Below are 23,455 nucleotides of genomic sequence, written 5' to 3'. Positions count from 1 at the left end.
ACAGTGGCGGGTGGCGAAGGACACCGCGCACGCTGCTGCCTGGTGGGAGTCATTTATTCACTCGTCCCATCACCGGCTTCGGCAGCTCCGAGTGCCCCGTGCTGGCACTGGGGCCACCAGGTTTATCATTAACTGGGTGGCACGTGGCGGGACCGGGGCCACAGCGGGGTCACAGCCCAGCAAAGGGCTCTGCCTCCAGCCCCGGGCGGCCTGGCAGCTCTGGGCCTGGCTCCACTGTCCAGTTGGCCAGGAGGTCGCTGAAGTCAGGGGTGCCAGTGTGGAGGAGGCTGGCGGGGCCTGGGCCTGGCTCTTTCCAGAAGGAGGGCGGCAGCTTCCTGCGGTGCATGGGGGTGATGTGGCCGTACTTCCTCTCCAGCCGCTGCGTCTTGCCGCCGGCCGCCCGTGCGGGCAGGCACCGGTGCACGCCGTACTCGAAGAGCTCGGCCAGCGGCCCCAGCCTGTGCGCGGCCCCCGGGCTGCCCCGCGGGGCCTCGGGCACGGCCTCGGCGCTCCGGGGCGAGCCGCAGTCCTGGGGCACGGGGCGGCTGCTGGCGGCCTCCTCCCGGCCCCGCCGCCCGAAGTAGCGCTGGATGTCGCAGCTGATGAGCTCCGAAAACTTGAGGAGACGCAGCGTGGTCTCAGCAGTGCTGAGCTCCGGCCTCACGCTCCCCTCTGCTGCTTCCACCTCCTCCTCCTCCTCTTCCTCCTCTTCTTCTTCCTCCTCCTCAGAGAGGTTGGGGAAGTCGGGCTCAGGGTGCGTGGGCAGCAGGAGGCCATGTGGGAAGGGCGAGGGCAGCCGCAGCTCGGCCAGGGGCTGGATGACTCCTGCAGCCATGTCAGCGCTCAGAGGCACCCCCAGGAGTCACCCTGCGGGCAGGGACAGCGGGGTCAGGGTGACACCAACCCTGACCTGCAGCCATGTCAGCGCTCAGAGGTACCCCCAGGAGTCACCCTGTGGGCAGGGACAGCGGGGTCAGGGTGACACCAACCCTGACCCACCGCCCAACAGCCCTGAGAGGGCAAGGGACCGTGTTGTGCCATGCCATGGCCAAGGTGGGGCCACAGGGCAGCAGGGATGTTCCCCATAAATAATGGGGTGTAGGATGTACCCACCAAGCTGTGGGAAAGAGGGCAGTGGGGGTATTCCCCCTGGGACATCCCCACTCAGCCCTGGGACAGCAGGCAGCAGGGGTGTCCCCACCAAAACATGGGATCTGGGGCAGCAGAAGCATAACCCTGAGTCGTGGGACATGGAGTAGCAGAGATGCCATTCCCCTACAAGCAACGGGACATGGGACATGGGGATATTCTAACTGAGCCCTGGGACATGGAGCAACAGGGATGTCCCCATCAAGCCATGGGCTGTGGGACAATGGGAATGTCCTTAAGTCATGGGACATGGGGCAGCAAGGTGGTTTGACATGGATGTCCAAACCAAGTAATGAGATGCAGGGCAGTGGGGATGTTTTCCAGAGCTGTGGGGCAGAGGGATGTTCCCCTTCACCCCAGGGCTGTGCATGGGGGTGAATGGGGGCTCAGCACCCACCCTGCAGCTCAGTGCCACAGAGCCCCATGCCCTGCCCACACCATGGCCCCTTGGGTTTCCCGGTGACAGAGTGAACCCACCTCCTCCCTGCCCTGCCCGGGTGGGCTCTGACCACAGCTGGGTTTTGCTGAGGTGGACCTGGCCCCTTTCTAGCTTGTGCTACCTTGCTGAAGAGTCCCCAGCCTCACTGCAGGACACCCCTGGCCATGCTGAGAGGGTCTCAGGGCAAGACCAAATCCTGGGGAACCAATCCAGCATGGTGCCAGGACCTGCACCCAGCCTAAGATCATTCTTACCATCTCTGCGTGTCCCTCTTTGTGCCGTCCCCACCGCAGTACCCCCGCTGCTGCCCCGGGGTGGGCTGTGGGGGGCTCAGCCTCACCTCTGGGCTGCAGGGAGGGGGGAGCAGGGCCACCACAGCCTGGCACCACCCTCAGCAGGAGAGGAGAGACCCCCGGGCCAGGCGGGTTCCGCACTCACCTTGGCGCTGCCGCCCGGCCATGCATCGGCTCCCGCGCCGCTCCCCTGCCCGTCCCTCCACCTGGGCCTGAAGTATTTATAGCGGAGCAGCGAGCTGACGGCTGGCAAATATTTGGTAGCCGTATTGTAATAGTAGACTCGGTAAACAGAGCCGGGGTTTGCTTTAGCACCCAGCAACGGGAGAGCGGCGCGGGGAGGGACGCGGGGATGGAAGGCAGGGCTCACCTTAATGGTTCACTCGCCAGGGGATTTTCAAGTGTTGTCCCTGTAAATTCACCTATTAAATCGGCAGCCCCAGCTGCCAAACTGCCCGCACACTTGTGCCGAGGGCTCTTATCTCCCTGCTGATTGGAGGTGAAATCAAGCTTTGTCAAATAGGCGTAAAATTAAATTTCATGCTATTTTGACTCCTGGAGTAGGGATCTTCTGAAGAACATACTGCTTATCGAGCCGTGCCTCTGCAAACAGGGGCTGCCGCTGCAGTGGGCAAAGCCTTTCTGTGGGTAACCCAGGTGCTGCACCACCCTCATGCAGGTTCAGACCACCCATCTCCAGCCTTGTGCCCCTTCGAGATGGATGTTGGGCTCCCCAGCCAGGCCTGGGAGGGTTTTGGAACCTGTGGATGCAAAGGTGGATATACCATGTGGAGAGTGTCTGGACCAGTGGGGACAGATCTGGATGACAGCATTTTCACCCCATGCTACGGCCCATGGCTCCCCTGTGAGGACAGGGACAATGGCAATCAGCTCAGGTCCCAAACAGGCTGTGCTAGAGGTGCCATCTCTGCCCTGGCAGCAGGAAGTGCCAGCGGGGTCAGCACAGAACAGGGCCAGGGGACACATTGACCGGGGACACAGGATAGCCAGAGGGCACAGGACAGCCTGTCCCCGACAGCTGAAGGGATGGCAGGGGCCTGACACAGCACCAGACCCTGTCATAAGTGTTGGGGACACTCAGGGAGTGGGACACCAGCCACTGGGCTTGGGGACAGCCACAGCCCTGCTCCAGAGCTGGCCTGCTCGCCTGTTTTTGGGGTGACCACAGCTCCTAGTGTCTCCCTCGGAGCCCTCCCTGCCCCCTGCCCTGGGCACCGTGTTCTGAGGTGTCTGCAGTGCTGAGATGGGGTTCCCAGCTCCGGGCAGGGTGCAGCACTGGCGAGGGCAGTGTCCCAGCCTGGGCTGGGCTGTCACCCACCCGCTCCCCGGGCCGGCAGCCCTGGGGCTCCCTGCAGGGGCAGGGCTGGGCACCGGCTCCGCAGGGCTCCCTCTCCTCTCTCCAACACTCACAGCGGTGCAGCGGGGTGGGAGCAGCAGCCTCCCGGGCGGATAGGAGCTGATTAGCCACGGGCACCCTTCGGGCTGCTCCCTGCCGTCACCCACTGTCACCCACCCACCCAGCACGGCCCGGCATGGCACAGCTTGGCACTGATACCGGACAGCCACCCTGCCCCCAGCCACCTCTGCCCCAGGCCCTCTTCCCGCAGTGCAGGAGATGGGGACACAGCCTCGGGGTCAGTCCGGCCGGAGGAAAGGGCTGCCCTGACCCTTTGGCCAGGTGGGAAGGTCTGGCCGTGCTGGCTCACAGAGTTGGGAGTGATGAGGTGTCTGTCCTCCGTGGGAAGGAATCACGCACTTAAGGAACACCCAGGGCTCAGCAGGACCAAGGGCGAGCAGCAGGGAGAGGCAACGCCACTGCTCCTGCAGCAGTCTTGGGCTTTGCTCCCATTCGAGTGCCCAGGGTGGCCATCCCTGCTCCAAACTTTGCCAGGGCCGGGTATGAGGAGCTCCTGTCTCACAGGGAAGGGGTCTCCTGTTTTTAGAGACAAGCAGGGAGGTCGCAGACCCCATTCTTCTCAGCCGGGATGCTGCACCGGAGCGGGGCGGCGGCACAGCCCTGCCCGGGGCTGGTTCACGGTGCCTTTCCCGGGAATCCAACGGAGCTTAAAAGCTGCGGGAAAGCCCGGCAGGGCTGCGGCAAACGGAGCATCCTGCACCAGCGCTGCGGCTCCAACCCGCGCTGCCTTGGGAGCCCTGCGGCAGCAAAGAGAGCGGGTGGTGGGATTTCTCGGGCACGGGAAACATCGGAGAGCAGCCGGGGCGGGGAGCTCAGGGGCTTTCCTTGTCCCACCTGCCCCCTCCCCACATTCCCCAAGGTGGCCCCGAGCTGCCACAGCGCGGCGGGGACGAGCCTGCTCCGGGCACCAGCCGGTCCCCGGGGCTCCGCTGCGGTCTGGGCACCAGTGCCCAGGCCCGGCGAGCCCCGGGGCGGTGTCAGAGCGGTGCCGGGGTCCGAACCCACCGCGGCGGGGCCGGAACGATCCCCGACCGCCCCTCGGCCCCACCGCGCCCCTCCGGCATCACTGCCCGAACAGACCACGCCCCTCCGACAGCACTGACCAATCAGACCGCGCCCCTCTGACATCACTGCCCAATCAGACCACGCCCCTGGGTACAGCCACGCCCCTCCGGCATCACTGCCCAATCAGACCACGCCCTTCTGACATCACTGCCCGATCAGACCACGCCCCTGTGTACAGCCACGCCCCTCTGACATCACTGCCCAATCAGACCACGCCCCTCGCCGCAACCACGCCCCTCTGACATCACCGCTGCTCCGCTCTGACCACGCCCACCCTCAGCCCCGCCCCTCGGAGCCCGCCCCCTGGCGGACTACCGTTCCCGTCATGCCGCGCGGCGCAGGGCGGGGCCGCTTCCGCTCAGCGCTCGCTGCGCGTCGCCGCCGCTGAGGCCGCTGAGCCGCCGCCGCCCCAGGCCCCGGTCCCGGTCTCGGTCTCGGTCTCGGTCGGAGCCGCCGCCTCCGGACCGGCCCCGCCATGTCGGCCCAGGCACAGATGCGGGCCCTGCTGGACCAGCTGATGGGCACGGCCCGGGACGGTGAGTAGGGGCGGGCGGGGCCTGCAGGAAACGCCGCGGCCTGGCGGCCACCTCACCGCGCGAGGCCCGGCCCGGCCGCCGCCGCTCCGGACCCGCGGCGCGATCCGGCCCCGCCCGCCCTGCTCCAGCCTCGGGGCGGCGGAGCGGGCCCGGGCCCGGGCCTGGCGGCGCTCGGGGCGGAGGGAGCCCGGGAGGGCCCGCGCCCGGCCGGCGGGGATCCCGCCGCGCCCCCGCCCCGCAGAGCGCCCGGCGCCCCCCGCCGCTCCGGGCCGCCGGCAGGCGCGGGGCCGGCTCCGTGCCCGCCCGTCCAGCGGCGCGTAGGTAGGTGTGCCCGCAGCGCCGGGTGCTGTCCGAGACGAGAAATGTGACAGCCCGTGCAAAGTACGGTCCCGCTGCGGTTTGTGTCTCCCTTCTGCGACTCGTTGGGTACTTAAATTCCCTTTGGCACGTTAACAGGGCTGTCCAGGCACTTTGCACTTTGTTTCGTAAGTGAATAAGTGCTTTTCTTTCTCTGTGTATTGAGTTGCTATTGAATTGCTTCCCATATTTTTATTTCATACAAACTGAACAATTGTGGCCCCTCTATTTTATTTATAAAGGTTCAGTGTATCTTTGCCTGCCTACATCAATCTGCAAGGGAGTTGCAGAAAAGCCTCATGTTCATCGAGCCGTGAGTCACAACCAATTTTTAAAGCTGTTATAACAAAAAAAAAAAGTGTTTGCTTTTTTTCACAAGTAACTTTAAAAGTGTAGCTTAGAAAGAAAAAAAAATTTTAAAAAATTTCAGTAGACACAACATTATTCCTGGATGCTTGTGAATCCTAAACTATATTCATACTTTAGTATTACACATACCTGTGTCATATGCACAGATGAGCTTTAAAATTGTCACATACCATTACCACTTTGCCTTTACTTTTATGTATCATTCCCCTGACTTCCTTACTGCAGGTGTGGGCAAGAAAGCTTTTCCTTTAAAACTTTTCAACAATGGGCATAAAATTCTGCAGCTGAGGTCTTGAAGAATGCAGATGGGTATAGTATGTGTTGGAGCTCGCAGTGTGTATTGACTAACTTTGTTTCTTTTTTTATTATTTTTTTTTTTGCTTTTCTGATATTGTCTCGTTTAAGTGGCTCCTGAGTGTAAAATGTCCTCTGAGGGTGGGTTGTGGGTGGGAGCACATGGTGTGTTCCAGGCCAGGACCTGCCAGCTCCTTCCTTGCAGGGCCTGGGAGAGCACACCCTGCATAGTTGGGTTCCAAACCAAATGGACTGATGGTTCAATTAGTGCCTGAGCAAAGAGCAGTTGTCTATAAATTTTGCCCAGCACAGCCCTCTTTTGTGATCTGATAGTATGGGGTTTGGTATCTCATGCCCCTTCTTCACAGTAAGAAAAAGAAAGGGTGGAAAAAAAAATAACAGGTTTTGGCTGGGAGCCAGCCTGTCTGCTTTTCTCCTCTGGCTGTGCTGCTTCTTTATGTGGATGACAGGCCTTGGACATTGCTTGGCTCGCCAGCACTGTGTTTAACATGGTGTCCTGGATGAATAAATGCTAAAATAGTGTTTGTTGCCAATTATAAGTGTTCCAGAATATCCTGTTGCCCTCTAAGGTGGTTTTTTGTTTTTTTGTTTTTTTTTCTTTGAGTAATTCTGGGGAGCAGGAGCACAAAATATTTTAATCTGCATATTGAGGTGAAATGTTCATGCTGATGCCTGTGTTCTCTTGGTGTTCTAATGTCTCCTTATTTAAACCACACATGAATTTCAGGAGATGAAACCAGACAAAGGGTGAAGTTTACAGACGATCGTGTGTGCAAGAGTCACCTGCTGGATTGCTGTCCCCATGATATCCTGGCTGGAACAGTAAGTGTGGCATCTGGAATAAGGGATTCTGGTGAAGAGGGTGTTGGTACAGCTCTTGTCTCTGCAGGGTGGGTGACTTCTAGGAGAGATCTTTCTGTGCTCAGAGAGCAGTCACAAACCTAATTCCACTTCCTGTGACCCATGTATGGAACTGCTCTCACTTCTCAAAAAAAAAACCCCAAAACCAACCAAACAAAAAACCAAACTAGGAGCTCTCAGAATTCACCTGAGATGCTTTTTCTTTCACAGTCCTGTGGGAAGTTGCAAAATTATTTCTGTCTTAACAGTTTGAGATAAGTCAGAGCTTGCAACTTGTTCTATGGTGGTTCCAAGCCCATAGCTAGGCTGCTGCCCTGGTTCACTGCTGCATGTTCAGGTTAGCAAGTGTTTTCTTAGCAGCTGCACTAATCCTTGGAGATTTTCAGTCTCCTTGCCCCAGCCCTGATGGAAGAGCAGCTTTTCTATTGTTATTGTGGTGATGGCAGGTCACATCTCTGGCTGAGTGTTGGTTGTTTGAGCTGCTTGGTTGTTTGTGTCACCGTGCCCGACTGGTTTCAGACACTTGTCTCAGCTCCTTTACTGCTCCCTGTGGGAACAGAGCTGGCCAGTGTTCAAAGGTTTGGCTCACGTGCTTCCCCTGAGAGCAGAAGGTGATGTGGGTTTTAACAGCGAGCTCTTGTGGAGGAAGTGTTCATTTGAAAGCTGCAGCCTGACTGTGGAAAGAAAACTGTGTCCTCGTCACCATCATTGTGCAGCAGTCACAGGATGGAGGTGAATATGGATGTTTGAAATCCATCTTGGCCCTTGCTGTGTGCATGAACTATTGTGGCAATTCAGTGTCTGTGCACTTAACCAGATTGTTGAAAGATGCTGTGGTTATTTGTAGCCCTTCCTGCTGCTCGTTAGGGAGCTGGCTGGCACAGTGGGTCTCCAGCAAAGGGAGGGCTGGCACTGCTGCCCCTGCTTGTGTCACTGCCACAGCAGCAGTGTGGCAGCACTGGCAGAAGGAGCTGTAGCTGCCTCTGCTCTGAGCGCTCAGACTTTAGCTTCTCAGTGGCTGCCTTTGCAGATAAGATTGGAAAAGCTGAATACCAATCTCTGTACCTCTATTTTTTGAAATTAATTTGAAGCTCAGATGTGTTTTGCAGCGCTTGTTCCGTCAGCTTCCATATGACTTCACCTCCATTTCAGAATTTTAAACTTCCATCCTTTGTATAGGTCACTGTGGTCAGGGTGTGTTTTTTGGCACAAGATTCTAGAACAGGTTTTTGGACCCCAAAGCATTGTTTGAAGATGAAAGCTGCCTTCTACCTCTTCTGGCAGGTTTTCAGAAAGAGAGTAAATGGTGAGTTGAAGGGGTAGTTCAGCAGAAGTGATGTGTGTGAGCTGTTGCCAAAGTTGGAGGAAGTCTGAAGTGTTTCAGGTGGGTTGTGAGTCTCCTGGGCCAGAGAAGTACCTTGAAGAATTTGTTTCTTCTGTTTTTACTTGTCTTGATTGAGTTATCCTTTCCCTCTCACTGTGGAAGTTGTGCTCAGAAACTGCAGGAGCAGGAAGAAAGACTGCTCCTGCACAAGTGATCTTGTGGCTCACTCACATGATTGTGTGGTAGCCTGGAAGTGGGTGTGCAGTTCTACACCTCTGTCAGCAGGTTGCTGGGGCCAGAGCAAGTGTTGGTGCTGCAGATCTGTGTTGAAAGAACATGTGATGTCCAGAACAGGAAGAGCATTTCAGCTGTCACTGCTGCCAGTACAGAGTGAAACTTAGCTGGAATGTGCAGTTTTCCCTCGTGATCTCAGCCAGCTTCACTGGCACTTTACAGTGCTCTGCTAAGGAAGAGCTGTATGGGGGGATCTGTCTCAGCTGGGTGGGGTATAATCCATCTCTGGCTGTATTACTGCAGAAATCAGGACCTTGGACCTCTTGGAAACTTCCAACAGATGCTCCAAGCCTTTTGGTGCTTGCTGTCTTGTGTCCTCCCCTAAGGCATTGTTACTGCTGCATCCTTCATGTGTGCAGCTATTCCTTAGTGGGAAGCTGATTGAAGGCAAGCAGGAAGCTGATCCCTTGGGGAGCTGTGCTCAGTGAAATGTGATGGAGTCCCACTCACTGACCTTCAGGAGCAGAGTAAGAAAAGGAGTCCAGACTGTAGGCAAAGCTCTGGAATATTTCTGAGAGCTGCAGGAGTCCTGTTGATGTTTGCTTTGTTGAGGTGCACGAGTGTTCCTGATGTAAGAGTTGTCATTTTAAGTTGGTTTGTTCCTGTGGTTATTCTGTTTTTGGCCCCAGAAACTTATCTAAACTTGCCACTAAATAACCTACAGTGGTTCTCTTTGGTCTCTGTGGATAAGGAGGAACATTCTGGGAGACCAGGCATTGGTTTAGTGAGACTGTGGGCTGTTACCAGAGCCCTTGTCATCCACATCGTTTGTGGTGAGTGCTGAGCTCTCTCTGCAGCTCATGGTAAGCATATTTCTGTCAGGGGAAGTATTATAGCACATTGAGAGATGGCATCAGCTGGCAATTCTGAATTTCAGCTCCAATAGGAGGTGGACAAATGAGCCTCAAAGCTGCCCAGATTGAACATACCTTGGAAATTACATCCAGAGAATTAATTGTGTCCTCTGCTGGGGAAGATAAGTTAAAATCTGTAGGTTCTAGAATTGGTTTTTGTGGGTTGAGAGGGGGGTTTGTGCTTTCCTTTTCACTTGGATGAAACTCTGCATCTCTGATTACTGTTAAAGCATCTTTGTGGAAATTTCATTTTGTGGTGAGTTGCCAGTTGAGTGGAGATCATAAGAGATACTTCAGAATGTGGATTTCTCAGCAAATGGGAGCAGGACTAATTATCAGTGACATCTAAATGTCTTCAATCTTTGTGTGTGTGTGGAGTTAAATCTTTGCTCGGGCTCTGCTGGTTGCCTGTCTCACATACTTGTGTTATAAACCAGCCAGTGTTGACTGGAGCAGGATCTTGGAAAGTGATCTCAGTAGAATGACCAGAAGAATGAAAGATGTGTCACATCACAGAAAGTTATTTTTGTGGTAAAATAACAGTAACTCTCTAGCATTCTTTGAAGTGGCTTGCTGAAGTTGAACATGATCAAGCTCTGAAAGTACCAACAATGCTTTTTTTGTAGGTGTTACATTTGTATCATTAGAGAGCTCAGCAGGAGCATTCTGGATGCAGCGTCTGTTTCTGGAGCCTGCTGCCTCTGGCCTCCTAGTTCTGGTAAATCCGATCAAAATGAGGAAGGCTAAATAGTGGCAAATAATTTGGATTTTTTTTTTCCCTTTTTTAGAAGAGAAAATCCAGTAATAGGCACCTGCTGAAAACCTGAGCATAAACTGGTAGAGTTTGCTTTAGTTTCTTTGCTACATTCTAAACACTGCTGGGTGCATTGTTTCATGTAAGCATCCCCAGCTTTAATTTGTGATATTCCACAGGGATTCAGAGTTATCCCAGTTCAGCTTTCTCTGCAGTTCACTGAGTTGACACCTGTTGTGCACATTGAGGTTTGGGCTCCTGGGGACTGGTGGTGAGAATGAGAGAAGAGGTGGTGGGTTGGGGTGTTCCCTCATGCAGTGACATGTACCCTGCCATTCCTCCAGTGGCTCACAATTAGGGCTTTTATTATTTTGGCTTTCAAAATGTCATTTTCTTCTTCTACTCTTAGAATAAGATACGGTTCTTTGTTACAAGTTGATAATGTTGAAATGCAGCTTCCATGTCTTGAGAGCATAATTGACTTGGATTCATGTGGCTTGTTAACTACTAGGTGGGAGAAAAAATAAATTCAAATAATTTGGAGTGCAATGGGAGGGAAGGGCAGCTTTCTGGGAAGAGGGATGCTCTTAAGCCTCTCATTAAATGGGCTTATGTGTAGGACTTTGCTTTGCTGGGCAGGTTTTCAAATTCCAGGCTGCAGCTGGATGTGGGAAGGGTCTGTCTGTGGAATTAACACAGTCTGTCTGTTGTTGCTGAGTGTGGGGATGTGCATTTCTGCTGGCGGTAGCCCTTAATCCTTTTAAGTCCTTTTGTTGTTGATAGGAAGTATCCTGTGTGTATCCTACAATTTGGTATGTCATATGTTACTTGGGCTCATCCTGACACAGATGTGCATTTCCAGAGGAGCTTTAAACAGGTGCAGGTATGTTTTCCTGGGCTGTGGCTCCAGGAAAGGAGGCATTTGCAGTTGGTGCCTATTGAAGGGGACCCACCTCCCTCCCAACCATTTCTGAGGCTGTCCTGGGACTTGAAGCAGGAGTAGGACTGGACTTAAAGCATTTGGACTGTTTTAATGCTCCCAGAACATCTACAAAACGAGTTCTGGCAAGCATGTGGTTCTTCTGGCTGGTTGTGGTACTGAGAGGTTAAAAGAAAGCTGCTTTTCCTGAAGATACTTTATTTTGATATGATGCAGTTGGCAAGAGACATCTGCTGCTTGTTGCTGTAATGGGGGGTTCTTATGTGGGTTCTCCTTTTTCTTCTAACAGCGAATGGACCTGGGAGAATGTACAAAGATCCATGACTTGGCTCTGCGAGCAGATTATGAGATTGCAAGTAAAGAGAGAGACCTGTTTTTTGAGCTGGATGTAAGTATGGAGAAATTTTAGTTACTTTTGGGGAAACTGCTTCTTGAAGTTACTGGGCTGAGCAGTAAAACTCAGTGGCCATTTCAGCTCATCATGTTGCTTGATGTGTTACCTGTCCAGAATGCAGCCCCTTCCTGAATGTCAGCCTGACTGCTGACTGGAGAATGAAGAAGTAATTATGGCCTTTGCCACCCCATTAGCCCAGCTAGTTGGGAGGTTCCCTGGCATTCCTTGGATCCCACACCTGCTGCTCTGTAACAGGTTCTTGTAACCTGGTGCACTGTCCCAAAAAGATTTAACATTAAAAGCCTTCTGCTCAGTAGTTTAACTTTTGTCAGATTTAGCTTTCATTTTTTTCTGTGATGGAACAGATAAAGGGGAAGCACAATTCTGTCTTTCCTTTTCATGTTATTTCAGTGCTTTTTTCTCTGTGCCTGTTGCTCCTGCATAGGAAGGAAGTTGTAGTGCAAAGCTGTGTTGATGTGTCAGAGTAAAGGAACTGGGTCAGGCTTACAGGGCAGGGGTCAAATGTAAGTTGTACTGCAAAGTGTCATTTGGGTTTTTTCTCTAAGCATCTGTTCTTGAAGTTGTTTGTGCATTATACAGGATTGCAGCTATGAGTGTCACAGCTGCATCTGGCACGGAGAGCAGCTTCATTTCACAATTCTTTGTCTGATCATGCAGGCAATGGATCACCTGGAATCCTTCATTGCAGAGTGTGACAGGAGAACAGAACTGGCCAAGAAACGCCTGGCTGAGACACAGGAAGAGATCAGTGCTGAAGTGTCTGCAAAGGTATTGGCCTCTCACTAAGCATTGGTTCAGAAAGTCTCAGTGGGAGCCCTGGTGCTCCGTTTCTCTGACACCAGTGATACTGGGGAATTAGGCTCCCCAGAGGATCTGGGGATTCCAGCTATCCTCCTCAAATGACTGCTCTGGCCATTCTGGTGACAAACTTAAAGAGCACCATGGATTCTAAAAGACATTGCTTTAGCATGGAAGTAAAGCATATTGGTTTCTTCCCCATGCTGTCAAATGTTACCATAATAATTTAGAATAGTAAGTCTATCATCCCATGATTTTTGTTTCATTTAACAAATGCTCATGGAGTTTCCTTTTTGGGAACTTGCCTAATTGGGCCAATACAAGACATTTCTGAAGCTGATTTTGTGGCCTCTGTGCTGACCTGTAAGCCAGAAATGACTGGCAGATCATGATCTCTCCACATCCAGTTTCTCTCTTTGCCATGTGTCTGTGACTGTGTTGATGTTGGTCCACCAGTCCCTTTTGTTGGGGACTTTTGGAGATTCATGGCCATCTTCCAACAACAGATTTCATTACACAGTATTTCTTTCTAAAAAAATGAAAAGTTGTCCTGCAAGCTTTATCACATTTTTGTCTTACTAAAAACTAACTATTCTCTTCAGGCAGAGAAAGTCCATGAGCTGAATGAAGATATTGGAAAACTCCTAGCTAAAGCTGAACAGCTGGGAGCTGAAGGAAATGTTGATGAGTCTCAAAAGATCCTGATGGAAGTGGAGAAAGTCCGAGCGAAAAAGAAAGAGGCAGAGGTACAGTGTTGGCTCTCCTCTGGGCTGTCACAGGAGCCTGGACTAGGCTGGGTGGTTTCTGCCTCTTCCTGTGTGCCAGCACCTCCTTTTGCAGTTTCAGCCATGTGCCAGCAAACAGGTGGATGAAAAGATTTTTAGAAACTTTTATCTAGTGTAGGGAGCTGCCTGGGGTGGGGAGGGCTCCGTCCTCTGAAATATTTGGTCACCAGTCCCTTGCAGGGATAGACTGTTGGGTTAGCTGTGCCCACAAAGCATTTGTGTGGCACCTCCTTTGTGTGAGGGTGGGTTTTGATTCTTCAAAGCAATTCTTTGCAGGGGTTTCCCTGGAGGGTTGTGTCTGTGTAAGAGTTCCCTGACATTTGTGTGGGCTTTCTTGCCTTCCTGTAGGAAGAATACCGAAATTCAATGCCTGCATCCAGTTTCCAGCAGCAGAAGCTGCGTGTGTGTGAAGTCTGTTCCGCATATCTGGGTCTCCATGACAATGACAGGCGTCTTGCTGACCACTTTGGAGGCAAATTACACTTGGGTTTCATTCAGATTCGTGAGAAACTGGATCAGCTGAGGGTAATCCTCTCTGTTTTAAACCTTCTATTTGTAGTTCTGAAGACCTTGAACACTTCTATTAAATTAATACAGAATTCTTTGCAGAGGGCTTGTAAAAGGTCAGAAATTTCCAACTGCAGAATTCCTAAAGCATCAAACAGAGCTTTGTTTAACCTTGTCTTGGGTTCTCTTCTGTCTTTTCTGGGTAACTAAATATGTACCCTCAGAATCAGTCAAACCAGAGCACTGCTATAATTTATTCCTTGGAGCTTTGGTACAGTCATTCTCATTAACATGAAAATTTGTTACTCTGGGTTTTTTTTGACTTTGAAACCTTTTAATGAAATGTTAGAACTGAAGTTTCATGTGGTTCTGTCAGTGAAAAGATCTTGACGGGCTGAAGCCATTAGGAGTTTTCTGAAATGGTTTGAAATGGGTTGTGGTACTGGCTTTCCTTGCAAACAGAGACCTTTAGCTGAGTAAGAGTTGTGATTCCTGTGCCTCACTCACGGTGCATTGAGGTCAGTGCCTCAACTGAGAAAAATGAGGACCCTGATAGAGATCTTAGCACATAAAATGCAGTGCCAGGTTCTTTGTTTTGCTATTGGAATGGTCTTCCTGCAGATCTGACCTGTTACTGTATGACTCTAAATAATGGCTGTTACTGTATTGCTGAAATATGATGTGGATTTCTTTTTTCCCCTAGAAAACAGTGGCAGAAAAGCAAGAGAAGAGAAACCAGGATCGTTTGAGACGGAGAGAGGAGAGAGAACGAGAGGAGAGGATGGGCAGACGGTGAGTGAGACCTGGGAACTGGTCTCTGAAGTTTAGAAGCATCTGATTCCTTGTACATGAGCACTGCAGGAGTTCAGCATCTGCTTCTGGAGTGGCTGTTGGATGTGCTCCAGATGCTGTGTGAGCATCTTGGGATTCAGTTAAAGATGAAAACAATGCACAAATCCTCCACTCCTCCACCTTAGAGTGATTGTACATGTATTTTGACCTTCACTGTGTGTCTGACAGGTGGGAGTTCCCTGTAGTCTTCAGGTTTATATTGATCTAATCCCTGTCTTAGGGAATCTGAATAAAATATCCTCATCCAGAGCACCTGAGTGGGAAAGTTTAGGATGAGTGAGGACTAGGCTTGCTCAAAAGGCAGTAGTGATGCAGAAATTCCCTGGACAGCCCTCCTCACTGCTTGGAGACTTGGAGGTGACAAATGGGCTGGTGTCCATGTGCCAATAGTGGACAATGCATGTAACTTTTCTACAATAAGTGAGGTGTTTTGGCAAGCATTTCCTAAGGAAGCTGAGGGATCCCAAGGAGTGGCTGTTTCTGGTTGTTGTAGTTATGTGTGTCACTTTCTGGTCAGATGTCTTAATTCCTGGGCAGTGGGAGGGGCTGGAACATTGGTTTTCTCAGGACAAGCTCTTCTGCATCTTGCCAGCTGAACTGAAAAAAAAATTTCTTCTGTACTTAAACTGAAGAGGCATCCTGTATGTTAACAGCTCAGTTAGGCAGCCTGGTGTGGGGAGGGTGGTTATTTGCAGGGGTCAGGCAGAGCAAGTGGCTGGGTAGGAATGCTGTTCTGATTGTCACAGCATCTCCCTGCTTACCTTGTGTGTTTCTCCTCGTGTGCTTCTTGCATCAAAAAGACCCCAACCTTGCTGCCTGTGCAGAGCTATTTTTGAAACCCAGAGTCAGCTGAAGAGTGACTTTGTCTGAGGAATATGAGATTTATAACTGCAGTGTACTCTTAAGATTGTGCTGGCTCTGGCTATACATTGCTGGAATTGCTGACAAATGAAGCAGCATGGTGATTTTAGTGTATTATGAAGATGTGAGCCCCAAACTGTTTTTCATTATCCATATTGCTTTATGAATGTTATGCATAACTCCAGTTAGGGTGTTTAATGTGGATTTTCTCTGGGGATTGCCTGGTGTGATACGGAGGAGCAGTTCGTGCTACAGCTTTCTGTGGAATTGTAGCACTTCATGAAGGGCCTCACAACTTTCTGTTATCCATGCAACTGTAATGCAGTTGAGTTGGGGAGCTGCAGGATCTGGAAGTAGCTCCCCAATACAGGAGTTAATCAAAAGGGACTGCTGTTGCTGCTGCTGTGGTCAGAGATGTGGAAGTGAAATGGGAAGTGTCTTCTCATGCAGCTGCTTCATGGCAGACCCACAGCAGGACCCTGCCTAACATGGACTCAGCTTGTCTCCATGGAGCGTCTTCTTCCTGGAGGTCATTTCTCTGTAAAAATTCCTCAACAGAGTTGTTCAGGAAGAACCCTCTGGATCTTTTTGTTGATCCACATCTTCTCAAAATGCTGGTTTTCTTCCTCCTGTGGTGTGCCTGTCGTTTTGTTTTAGTGGTTAAAAAAAAAACAAAACTCAAACCCTCAATTCTTGAGAGCTAAAGAGCCTCTTGTGTTCATAGGTAGTCCATATGTGGATGCATCTGATGAGGGGGTTTGAAAGCTGCTTTTGAATGTTTATTTAAGGCTTAAAAGAGGAAAGCTTTAAGAACTGCATGGAGCTGGCCTAAAGTCTGAGTTCTTGCTGTTTCCATATGTGACAGTACTTAGGGACTGTGGCTGGCCTTTTCTCTGGCTCTGTGCAGGGGCACCTGTGTGCTTCACAGGAGGGTGTATGAAGGAGTCAGGAGTGCCACACAGAAGAGGCACATACATCAGTTGTCTCTCCAAAATGAGAACTTGACCTGAGAGGGGATCCCAGTGGACACTCAGTGTCAGAACTGAGGTTAGAGTCCACATTTCTCAGTCACTTATCTGCTGGGAGCTGTGCACACCATGTTCACAGAGGCATTTTTCCATCAAAAACTAATTGGTGATGTCTACCACCTTCCAGCCAGCCTCTCTTATCCAGAGCTTGGTACTTTTAGGAACCACAAGAAACATGTTCCCTTCAGAGCTCTTCTTGTCATATCCTCTTATACAGCACCTTCATGGTGTTACTTCAGTAAGAGAGAGAGTATGACTTGACTTTGGGAGTCTTTAGTGACTGACAGGCACTGTGACATCCCTGCAAACCTGTGGATTCCCTTGTGAAACTCTGCCTCTCACGGCTGTAATTAATTTGTCAATAAACCGGGATTCCACATAGAAATGAGTGAACTGGATTACCACCCTAGTGGTAATAAACACAAGTCTTGTGTGATGGTGCTGGTGGCTGTTGGGTACCCAGTAATTTCTTGAGACTGGAATTCTGTGGAGAAGTGGCCTGCTGGGAAGTGCAGACCTCAGTGTTTGCTTCCAGAGTACACCAGCAAACAAGTCTGGTGGAGGTGCCAAATGGATTTCTTTTGTGTTAAGCTGGACAAAAGACAGGTTATGAAACTGAGCAGAAAGTCTCTGTGATAGAGGGACAAAAAAAGGAGGAAAAAATAAATAAAATAGACTTGCTCAGTCCTCTTGCTCCTATGGAGAGCAGTCTGCTTTGTCTCCTGCTGTACAATGATTCAGGCTACTAAGGACAATACTGTTTTGTTGGATACTTCCTGAATTCTGAAGTTTGGTTCTAGGGAGTGATTATCAGATGTTTTTTGTGCATACCCCTGCTTGGATGATAGCTGCTTTTCAGGGGATGTGGAAAGGCTTTTGTGGATGTGTGCACTGGTGGTTCAGAATAAAGTGATCAGGAGAAAAAGAACAGTAAGAACTTGGAGTAATTACAGCCACCAAAGAAATCCAGCTGCCTGCCAGGTATCTCCAGGAGGTCCTGCAGCTCTGTCAGGTTCTGTTACATGGGAATGGAGGTGTGTGGTTACTGCCTTGCTGTCCTGGTTTATCAGCTTTTCCTTCAGCTGGCCATGTATGTTGCCACGGTGCATGTTTCATTTGCAGACTCCAAGTTCACCTCCACTTTGTTTACAGTCCTTAGCTGAATTCCTTTCTAAATTTGGGAGCTTTTTTAACTTTCTACCATGACTGAACAATCCCGTTTCACTGAAGAAATGACAGTGCATGTAGATTTTCTTAATCTTGTCTTATCCAGGCATGGTTTTAAATAATGTTAATCAAACAGATGCTTCTCTATTGCTTCTTAAATTCTTGTCTGCATGTAGCTTTCATGTCAGGGTGCCAGAACAGCTCTGTGGGATGTAAATGGAGCCTGTGTGTGAGTCTGTGTGCAGTGGGGAGCAGTTACAGGAGTAAGTCACTAAACAGGGAGAGGAGCCACTTCTTAATTAAAGCAAAACAAGACTGTTCAGATGGTGTGTGATGTTCAGCTGGCTCTGAAATGTGGCCACGGAGGAAGAGGGAGGGTGCAGCTTCCATGTGCAGAGGTATTTTAAGTGGTGCTGAGTAATGGTGCTGCTGAAGTTGAAAGAATTCTGCTGTTGTTATTTACAAGCTGTCAGGAGCTAATGCTGACAGCAGTAAGCTCAGAATGCCACACAGGAGCTCTGAGGCTCCTGGAATGTGAGAAAGGATAGCAAGGCCTGGATTATTCTTCTCTAGTGCTTTCTAAGGATTTTCAGTTTATCTCTGAACTATTACATGTCAGTAATAGTTCTTCTCTTGTGGCTTTGTCTGCTTTTTTCCTAGTTATCTTTCCCAAAAGGGAAAAATTATTGATGCAAATTTCCTTCTAATGTTTGGTAAACAAATACAAGGAGTGAGAAAAGGCTGTTTTTTCTTTATTAAAACCCCTCTAGCATGCAACTGCCTCAGAGGAACCAGAATCAGAAGACTGGCAGATGTCTTTCTGATTGGAGAGTGGCACTTCTTGAAAATGTTAAGAGTTGATCCAGTTGGTGTTAGACTGCAGGGAGTAAAAAGTATGTAACAAATATGCACAGAAGATTAGTTGGAAAGGTTCATTGAGGTGATTTATTCATAGTATCTGGTTTCTAGACATTTTCTGTAGTGACAGGAAGCTCAGTGTGCAGAAATTCAGGTTTCCCGGTTTTTGACAAATTCTCACTCCTAAAACTGACGCTAACTAAATGTTTTATTTGCAAACTTTTTTTTTTTTTTTTTTAAGTAATATATCATTTGAGGTATTGATTATTCCTGTGAAGAGCTGCCAGTGTGGATGAATTTTCCTATTGAAAACCCACTGGCTGTATCACAACTTCTCTCATTTAACTCTCCTCTCCTTTCTAGGTCTGGATCAAGAAATAGAGATCGTCGAAGGTGAGTGCCCAGTTCTGCACTTCTCCCAAATGCCTGTTTGTGTTTCTCTCTAGCTTCTGAGGTTTTTCCTGGGTCTCACCAATGGAATTCACTCAGTGCCTCAGTGTCTGGTTTGCTCCCTGAAAGAGGTGGGAAGTGCAGTATGGGCACCTCAGTGGTGCAGTTCAGCTTGGTGTGGCTGTAGAGCAGGTGCTTAGTAGCTTGGGCTCTGTGTAGTCCAGTGTGAGCCCATGGATGTCCTCGAGGCCTCTTTCAATAAATACCTGATCATTTCCATGATTGTATTATCTGAACTATCTGCTATCTATATAATACCTCAGATGTGAAAATACAGAGATTTGAGATTAAAACCCCCACATCTCTGGGAAGAGCTTGCCTTAATGCTATGGCAACATTCTCTATGACAATGGACCTGGAGATCTCCCTGCCTACTGCTTTCTTTGGCATCTTTCTTATTTTTAGAGCAGGGTGAAATAAATCTGCTTCTAAAGTGCTGGACTTTCACATGGAAGATTCTCTTAGGGATATGGTAATTTCACAGGGCACTTCCTTTGGCCTCTCTTCTACTTATATGGGCCTCACTTGTGAGCAATGCAGGGTTGTAAGCTCTGCTCCGACCCTTGTCACGTCCTTACAATAATGGTGGGAGCTTTTTCTATAAGCTCTCCAGCAAACTGAATAACGCACTGGAATTTTGTTGGTAGCACAAGGCCCAGGAGGAGGCAGCCGCCCACTCTGGGGTGTGGGGGATCAGCCCAGGGTGTGGGCAGGGGCTGGGCTGTGTTGGTGCTCTGGCTATTTGTTACTCAGGAGGGGCTGAGGGGCAGCTCAGGGTGCAGATGTGAGGCACTGAGGCAGTCTGTGTTCCCTGCAGATCGCGGTCTCGGGAGCGGAGGCGGAGACGCTCCAGATCAGCCTCCCGGGAGCGGCGGAAGTCGCGCTCGCGCTCCCGGGACCGACACAGGCGCCACCGGAGCCGCTCCCGCAGCCACAGCAGAGGTCACCGCCGCGGCTCCAGAGACAGGAGTTCAAAACACAAGTATGTATCCTCGACAGGAGTGCTTTGGAAAGGGGAGTCCTTGGCTCACAGTGACCTCCCTGGCCCATAGAGCGAGCAGGAGCGTGTGGCAGGGTTCTCCAGAGCAGCTGTGCTGGCCTGTGCCAGCTCCTGGGCCAAAGCAGGATTCCCCAGTGGCCTCACCTGAGGGCAGCAGCTGTACAGCAAGATCCCAGCTGAGAGGAGAGTCTAGGAGACAGAACAGGTTCCCTGATTGCAGTGCTGAGCCTCGAGGTGCTCCTTGGATGGAAAGCAGCACGAAGCCTCCCTGAGCTAACTGAGCTTCCCTGAGCCTGTAAAAGGCAAGTGCCTGAGAGGCAGTTTGAATGTTACACTTCTGTAGTTATTTTCTGCTTCCCAGATTCCTTCTCTCAGTGCTGGCATTGAGAAGGAGTCTATGATTTGAGATCTGGGGAGAGTCTTCTGTTAGAAGGCTGCTTGAGAGAGACAATTCTTTAGGAATCTGCACTTTTTCCTCCTGAAAAAGAAATACAGGAGGAGTATACCATTCTTCTGTCTCTGAGGAGAAGCACTATAGTCCAAAGAAGGGCTTAAAGTTTTTTCTGAAGTTCAGCAAAACAGCCTCTGTGTTGGAGGAAGGATGAGGCAAGTGTGTGTAGGATATTAGAAAAATTGACTGGAATCATTGTGTTCCCTTACAGCCCTTCTAAGCCCAGGAGTAAGTCTGCCTCCAGGTGCTTGCTGAGGTTAGATCTGGATTTTTTAAAAGCCTCCTGGTTAATGGGGGAGTGCTTTAGCACTGTCACCTGATAAGGCACCAGCACTCAAGTACAATGCTAGAAAAAAACCTTTTGTTGTGTGTCTTGTGTCAGTTTAGCTAAGGGATAAGAACAGCTTTTCTCTTAAAGATACCTGGTGAAGGGGAGGGAAATAATGGTCTGAAAAAAAAGTCTGTTAATAATTGAGGGGGGGTGTAAATACTGTTGATTCTCCAATGGATGAGATACTAAAGTGCTTTTTTAAATCTGTCCTGAACATGAAAAATAAAGAAAAGAAGTTTGGACAATTAGGAAGTGAGGAAGATCCTGTAATAACTATTACTAAAGAGCAGGTAAGGGATTACTTCGGAACCCTTGAACACATCCAAACCAGCCCATTGAGATTGCAGGGGGATTGGCCAGCTGACACACCTGCAAAAAATTGCTGAGAGCTGGGGACAGGCCAGGATCAGCTTAAGAAAACATAACAAAAACAAGAGAACAAACAGCAAAACCCTGTTTCCTGAAAGAGAGTAGCTTCTGTTTTCACCTTGAAAGTTAATGAAACCTGCCCTCAGGTTCTGCTGAGCTGAGGTTTCACTTGCTGAAAGAAATGGAGAGTGTCACAGGATCTGGAGAGCTCAGGGCAGGAGGTCTGCAGGCAGCAGGCATTGTTGTGGAAAAGGTAGAGAGGTAATGTCATCAGACAGACTGATGTTCAATGACAGTTTAATGAACATGAAATGGCTGTTGGGTTTTGCTGTATCAGTTCTGCAGTATTTTCGAGACTTAAAATCAACAAGAATGAAAGTGGCACCTCTAAGGTACCTTCTGTTGTGACTGTAAAAAAACCCTGTGGACTGAGCCTTGAAGTAAAATGTAGGAACCTCTTCTGAGCTCCCTCAGGGTCAGCTCCTTTTGAATCCTGCTATTCCCTAAGCTGGCAGGAATCACACAAGAAACAGCCTTTCAGATTAGACCTAATGTGGAGCCTCCTGTTTAATTCTGCGTGGGCTGACACAGGGAAGTGCTGCTGAAAATCTGTGGCTGTGAAAAGATGTGCCTGAATATAAATCTGTATCATCCTGACTTTGAACCCGGGATGCAGCCAAAGCCAGCATTTGTCAGGATGCAAAGTGAGAAGCCCAGGGCTGAGCCAGCAAAGAATCCAGTTGGTATTTAAAGCAGTTGAGCAGAAAGCCAGTAGCTTAGGGCGTGATGAAAAACTGCTCTGGAAGCCATGAAATGAGCCGAGTCAGAGATGAGGAAGAAATTGTAGGTACTTCAGGATGCCCAGAAAAATAATAAGGAGCACAGGAAATACCTGAGAGAGCCCCTGTAGGCAACAGCTTGAAAGGATCACTCAGAGGAAGGAGGAACAAAGGCTGTGCTGTGCACAGAAACCTCGCAGAGCGCCCAGAGCTGCTGTCAGGGGGCACCCACTCCCCGTGGCACAGTACCAGGCACATTGCTGTAGGGAACTTGCAGCCACAGCCCTGCTAGGGAAAGATGTTGCTTGGTGGGTATTTGACAATTTTTAGTTGTGAAGCTGATAGCAATGGTTTACTTTGTACTCCAGATCTTCTAGAGATCGATCTTCAAGAGAAAAGTCCCGAGACAGAGAGAGGAAAGAGAAGAGCTCTTCTGAGAGGCGGCACGAGAGCACAAATGGCAAATCTCGTTCCAAGAGGTCAGAAGAGAGAGAAGCTGGCGAGATCTGAACTCAAATGATCTGTGTTGCACTGTAAATAGTCTTGATAAACATTCTACACAAAGCCTAAATTTCCCATTTATATTTACTGAATACAACTCATCTTTTGTAGTTTGGGATTTTTATTGTTTGGCAGATAGCTGTGAGTTTGTAGAGACACAGGAGTTACGTACTGTTTAACAGGATTTTGTTTTAGTAGGAATAAATAAATCTGGATGGATGGTTTTCAGTCCAGGCCAGCGTGGACACCCCGTGTTTGTCCTGATGCAGTGAGCACAGCGGTCGGGGCCGTGCTGTGCCTGGAGCCCTGAGCTGCCCTGACCTTTGTAATGCTTCAGCCCTTTCCAAAAAACCCACCTGACCCTCTGTGAGCACACCAGTAGCACTGGTTCTCAATTATTTTTTTTCCTTCAGTTTATATATGTTTAAAAAAAAATCAGATTTCTTTTTTTTTATTCCTTTTAGTACTTAGCCACCTAATTTTTATGTCCCCAGTACTTGAGGGTTGCCTCACTTGCCCAGCTAAGGCAAAAAAGATAAAATTTGGCCCTGATCTATTCTGAAAGCTGTTTGTCATTGAGTATGACCAGATGAGCTGAAACATGTTTCTAAGCTGGGCTCAAGTCTGGTTTTAGTACCTTTACAGTTCAGAGAGTTGAGTTGGTGTGAGCAAAGCAGTGGGAAACCTGGCTGCTTTCTCCAGAGAAGCACAGCCACAGCTCTGCCTTTTTACTGTGCACTCTGCACTCAGAGCTTCCCCGCGGGGCTCTCTGACCTGCAGACAAAGCGTTGGTGTGTTTTCCAAGGCCAGCCAGGCAGAATGTGCCGAGGGGCGGCGGTGACTCGGGATGGAGCCCGTGCCCCTCCCGGGAGGGCGGCACCGGCCGTGTCCCCAGGCGCTGGGAGCCGCTGCCTTCGCCACTCGCTGGTCTGTGCCTCGGTGTGTTTCCCACGAGGGCAGGGAGGTGCCGGCCCCAACCGCGGCCCCGGTACCCGTCACCGCCAGGCCCGAGCCGCTCGCCCGCCGGTGGGGCGGTGAATTGCCGCCGGTAATCGCCGTTCCCGGGCCCGCTCCCTCCATCCCCCCCGTCCCCCCGAACGCGGCTCCCCGGTGTCAGTCCCTAGTGCATGCCCCCTTCCCTGTCCGTTTTTACAATAACCCCGCGGTTTCACGTGTTGTTTTTGTAAGCTCCGTGTGGGGCGCGGGGGGCGGCGGGTGCGCGCTCGGGGTGCCCGTACGCGCCCGTGCTGTTCTCCCGCGGTCTGAGCGCATTAAAGATCTGTGTTTGTGGCTCCCGCTGCTGCCGGACTCGTTC

At 50.3% G+C, this 23,455-nt stretch overlaps 2 protein-coding genes across 7 annotated transcripts; one reads left to right on the top strand and one right to left on the bottom strand.

The window, feature by feature from the left end:
- Positions 1-36: 36 nt before the first annotated feature.
- PERCC1 (proline and glutamate rich with coiled coil 1) lies at positions 37-2,889 on the bottom strand. Its single transcript, XM_072935805.1, has 3 exons — positions 2,252-2,889; positions 2,027-2,127; positions 37-867 (listed from the first exon to the last, which is right to left on the bottom strand). The coding sequence occupies exon 3, from the start codon at positions 833-835 to the stop codon at positions 170-172; it is 666 nt and encodes a 221-aa protein (XP_072791906.1). The 5' UTR covers positions 836-867; positions 2,027-2,127; positions 2,252-2,889; the 3' UTR covers positions 37-169.
- A 1,801-nt stretch (positions 2,890-4,690) lies between these two features.
- On the top strand, positions 4,691-23,433 carry LUC7L (LUC7 like). 6 transcript variants are annotated; one of them, XR_005981925.2, is made up of 12 exons: positions 4,721-4,920; positions 6,689-6,783; positions 11,278-11,376; positions 12,061-12,171; positions 12,804-12,947; positions 13,335-13,511; positions 14,197-14,285; positions 18,623-18,652; positions 19,527-19,691; positions 19,930-20,011; positions 20,720-20,781; positions 22,008-22,050. XR_005981925.2 is itself a non-coding variant. In XM_072935930.1 (11 exons), the coding sequence occupies exons 4-11, from the start codon at positions 11,281-11,283 to the stop codon at positions 22,147-22,149; spliced, it is 954 nt and encodes a 317-aa protein (XP_072792031.1). In that variant the 5' UTR covers positions 4,691-4,920; positions 5,520-5,590; positions 6,689-6,783; positions 11,278-11,280; the 3' UTR covers positions 22,150-23,433. The 6 variants fall into 6 exon arrangements, 5 of the variants coding, with proteins under 5 accessions (XP_072792031.1, XP_030141004.1, XP_030141002.1 ...); XM_072935930.1 differs by lacking the exons at positions 19,930-20,011; positions 20,720-20,781 and adding an exon at positions 5,520-5,590 and having other exon boundaries at positions 4,691-4,920; positions 22,008-23,433; XM_030285144.4 differs by lacking the exon at positions 19,930-20,011 and having other exon boundaries at positions 22,008-23,433.
- The last annotated feature ends 22 nt before the right edge of the window (positions 23,434-23,455 follow it).

Source organism: Taeniopygia guttata, chromosome 14, assembly GCF_048771995.1.
Source record: "Taeniopygia guttata chromosome 14, bTaeGut7.mat, whole genome shotgun sequence".
Taxonomy (NCBI): Eukaryota; Metazoa; Chordata; class Aves; order Passeriformes; family Estrildidae; genus Taeniopygia; species Taeniopygia guttata.
The sequence above is the reverse complement of the archived record's forward strand: the minus strand, read 5'-3'. Positions and strand labels throughout refer to the sequence as shown.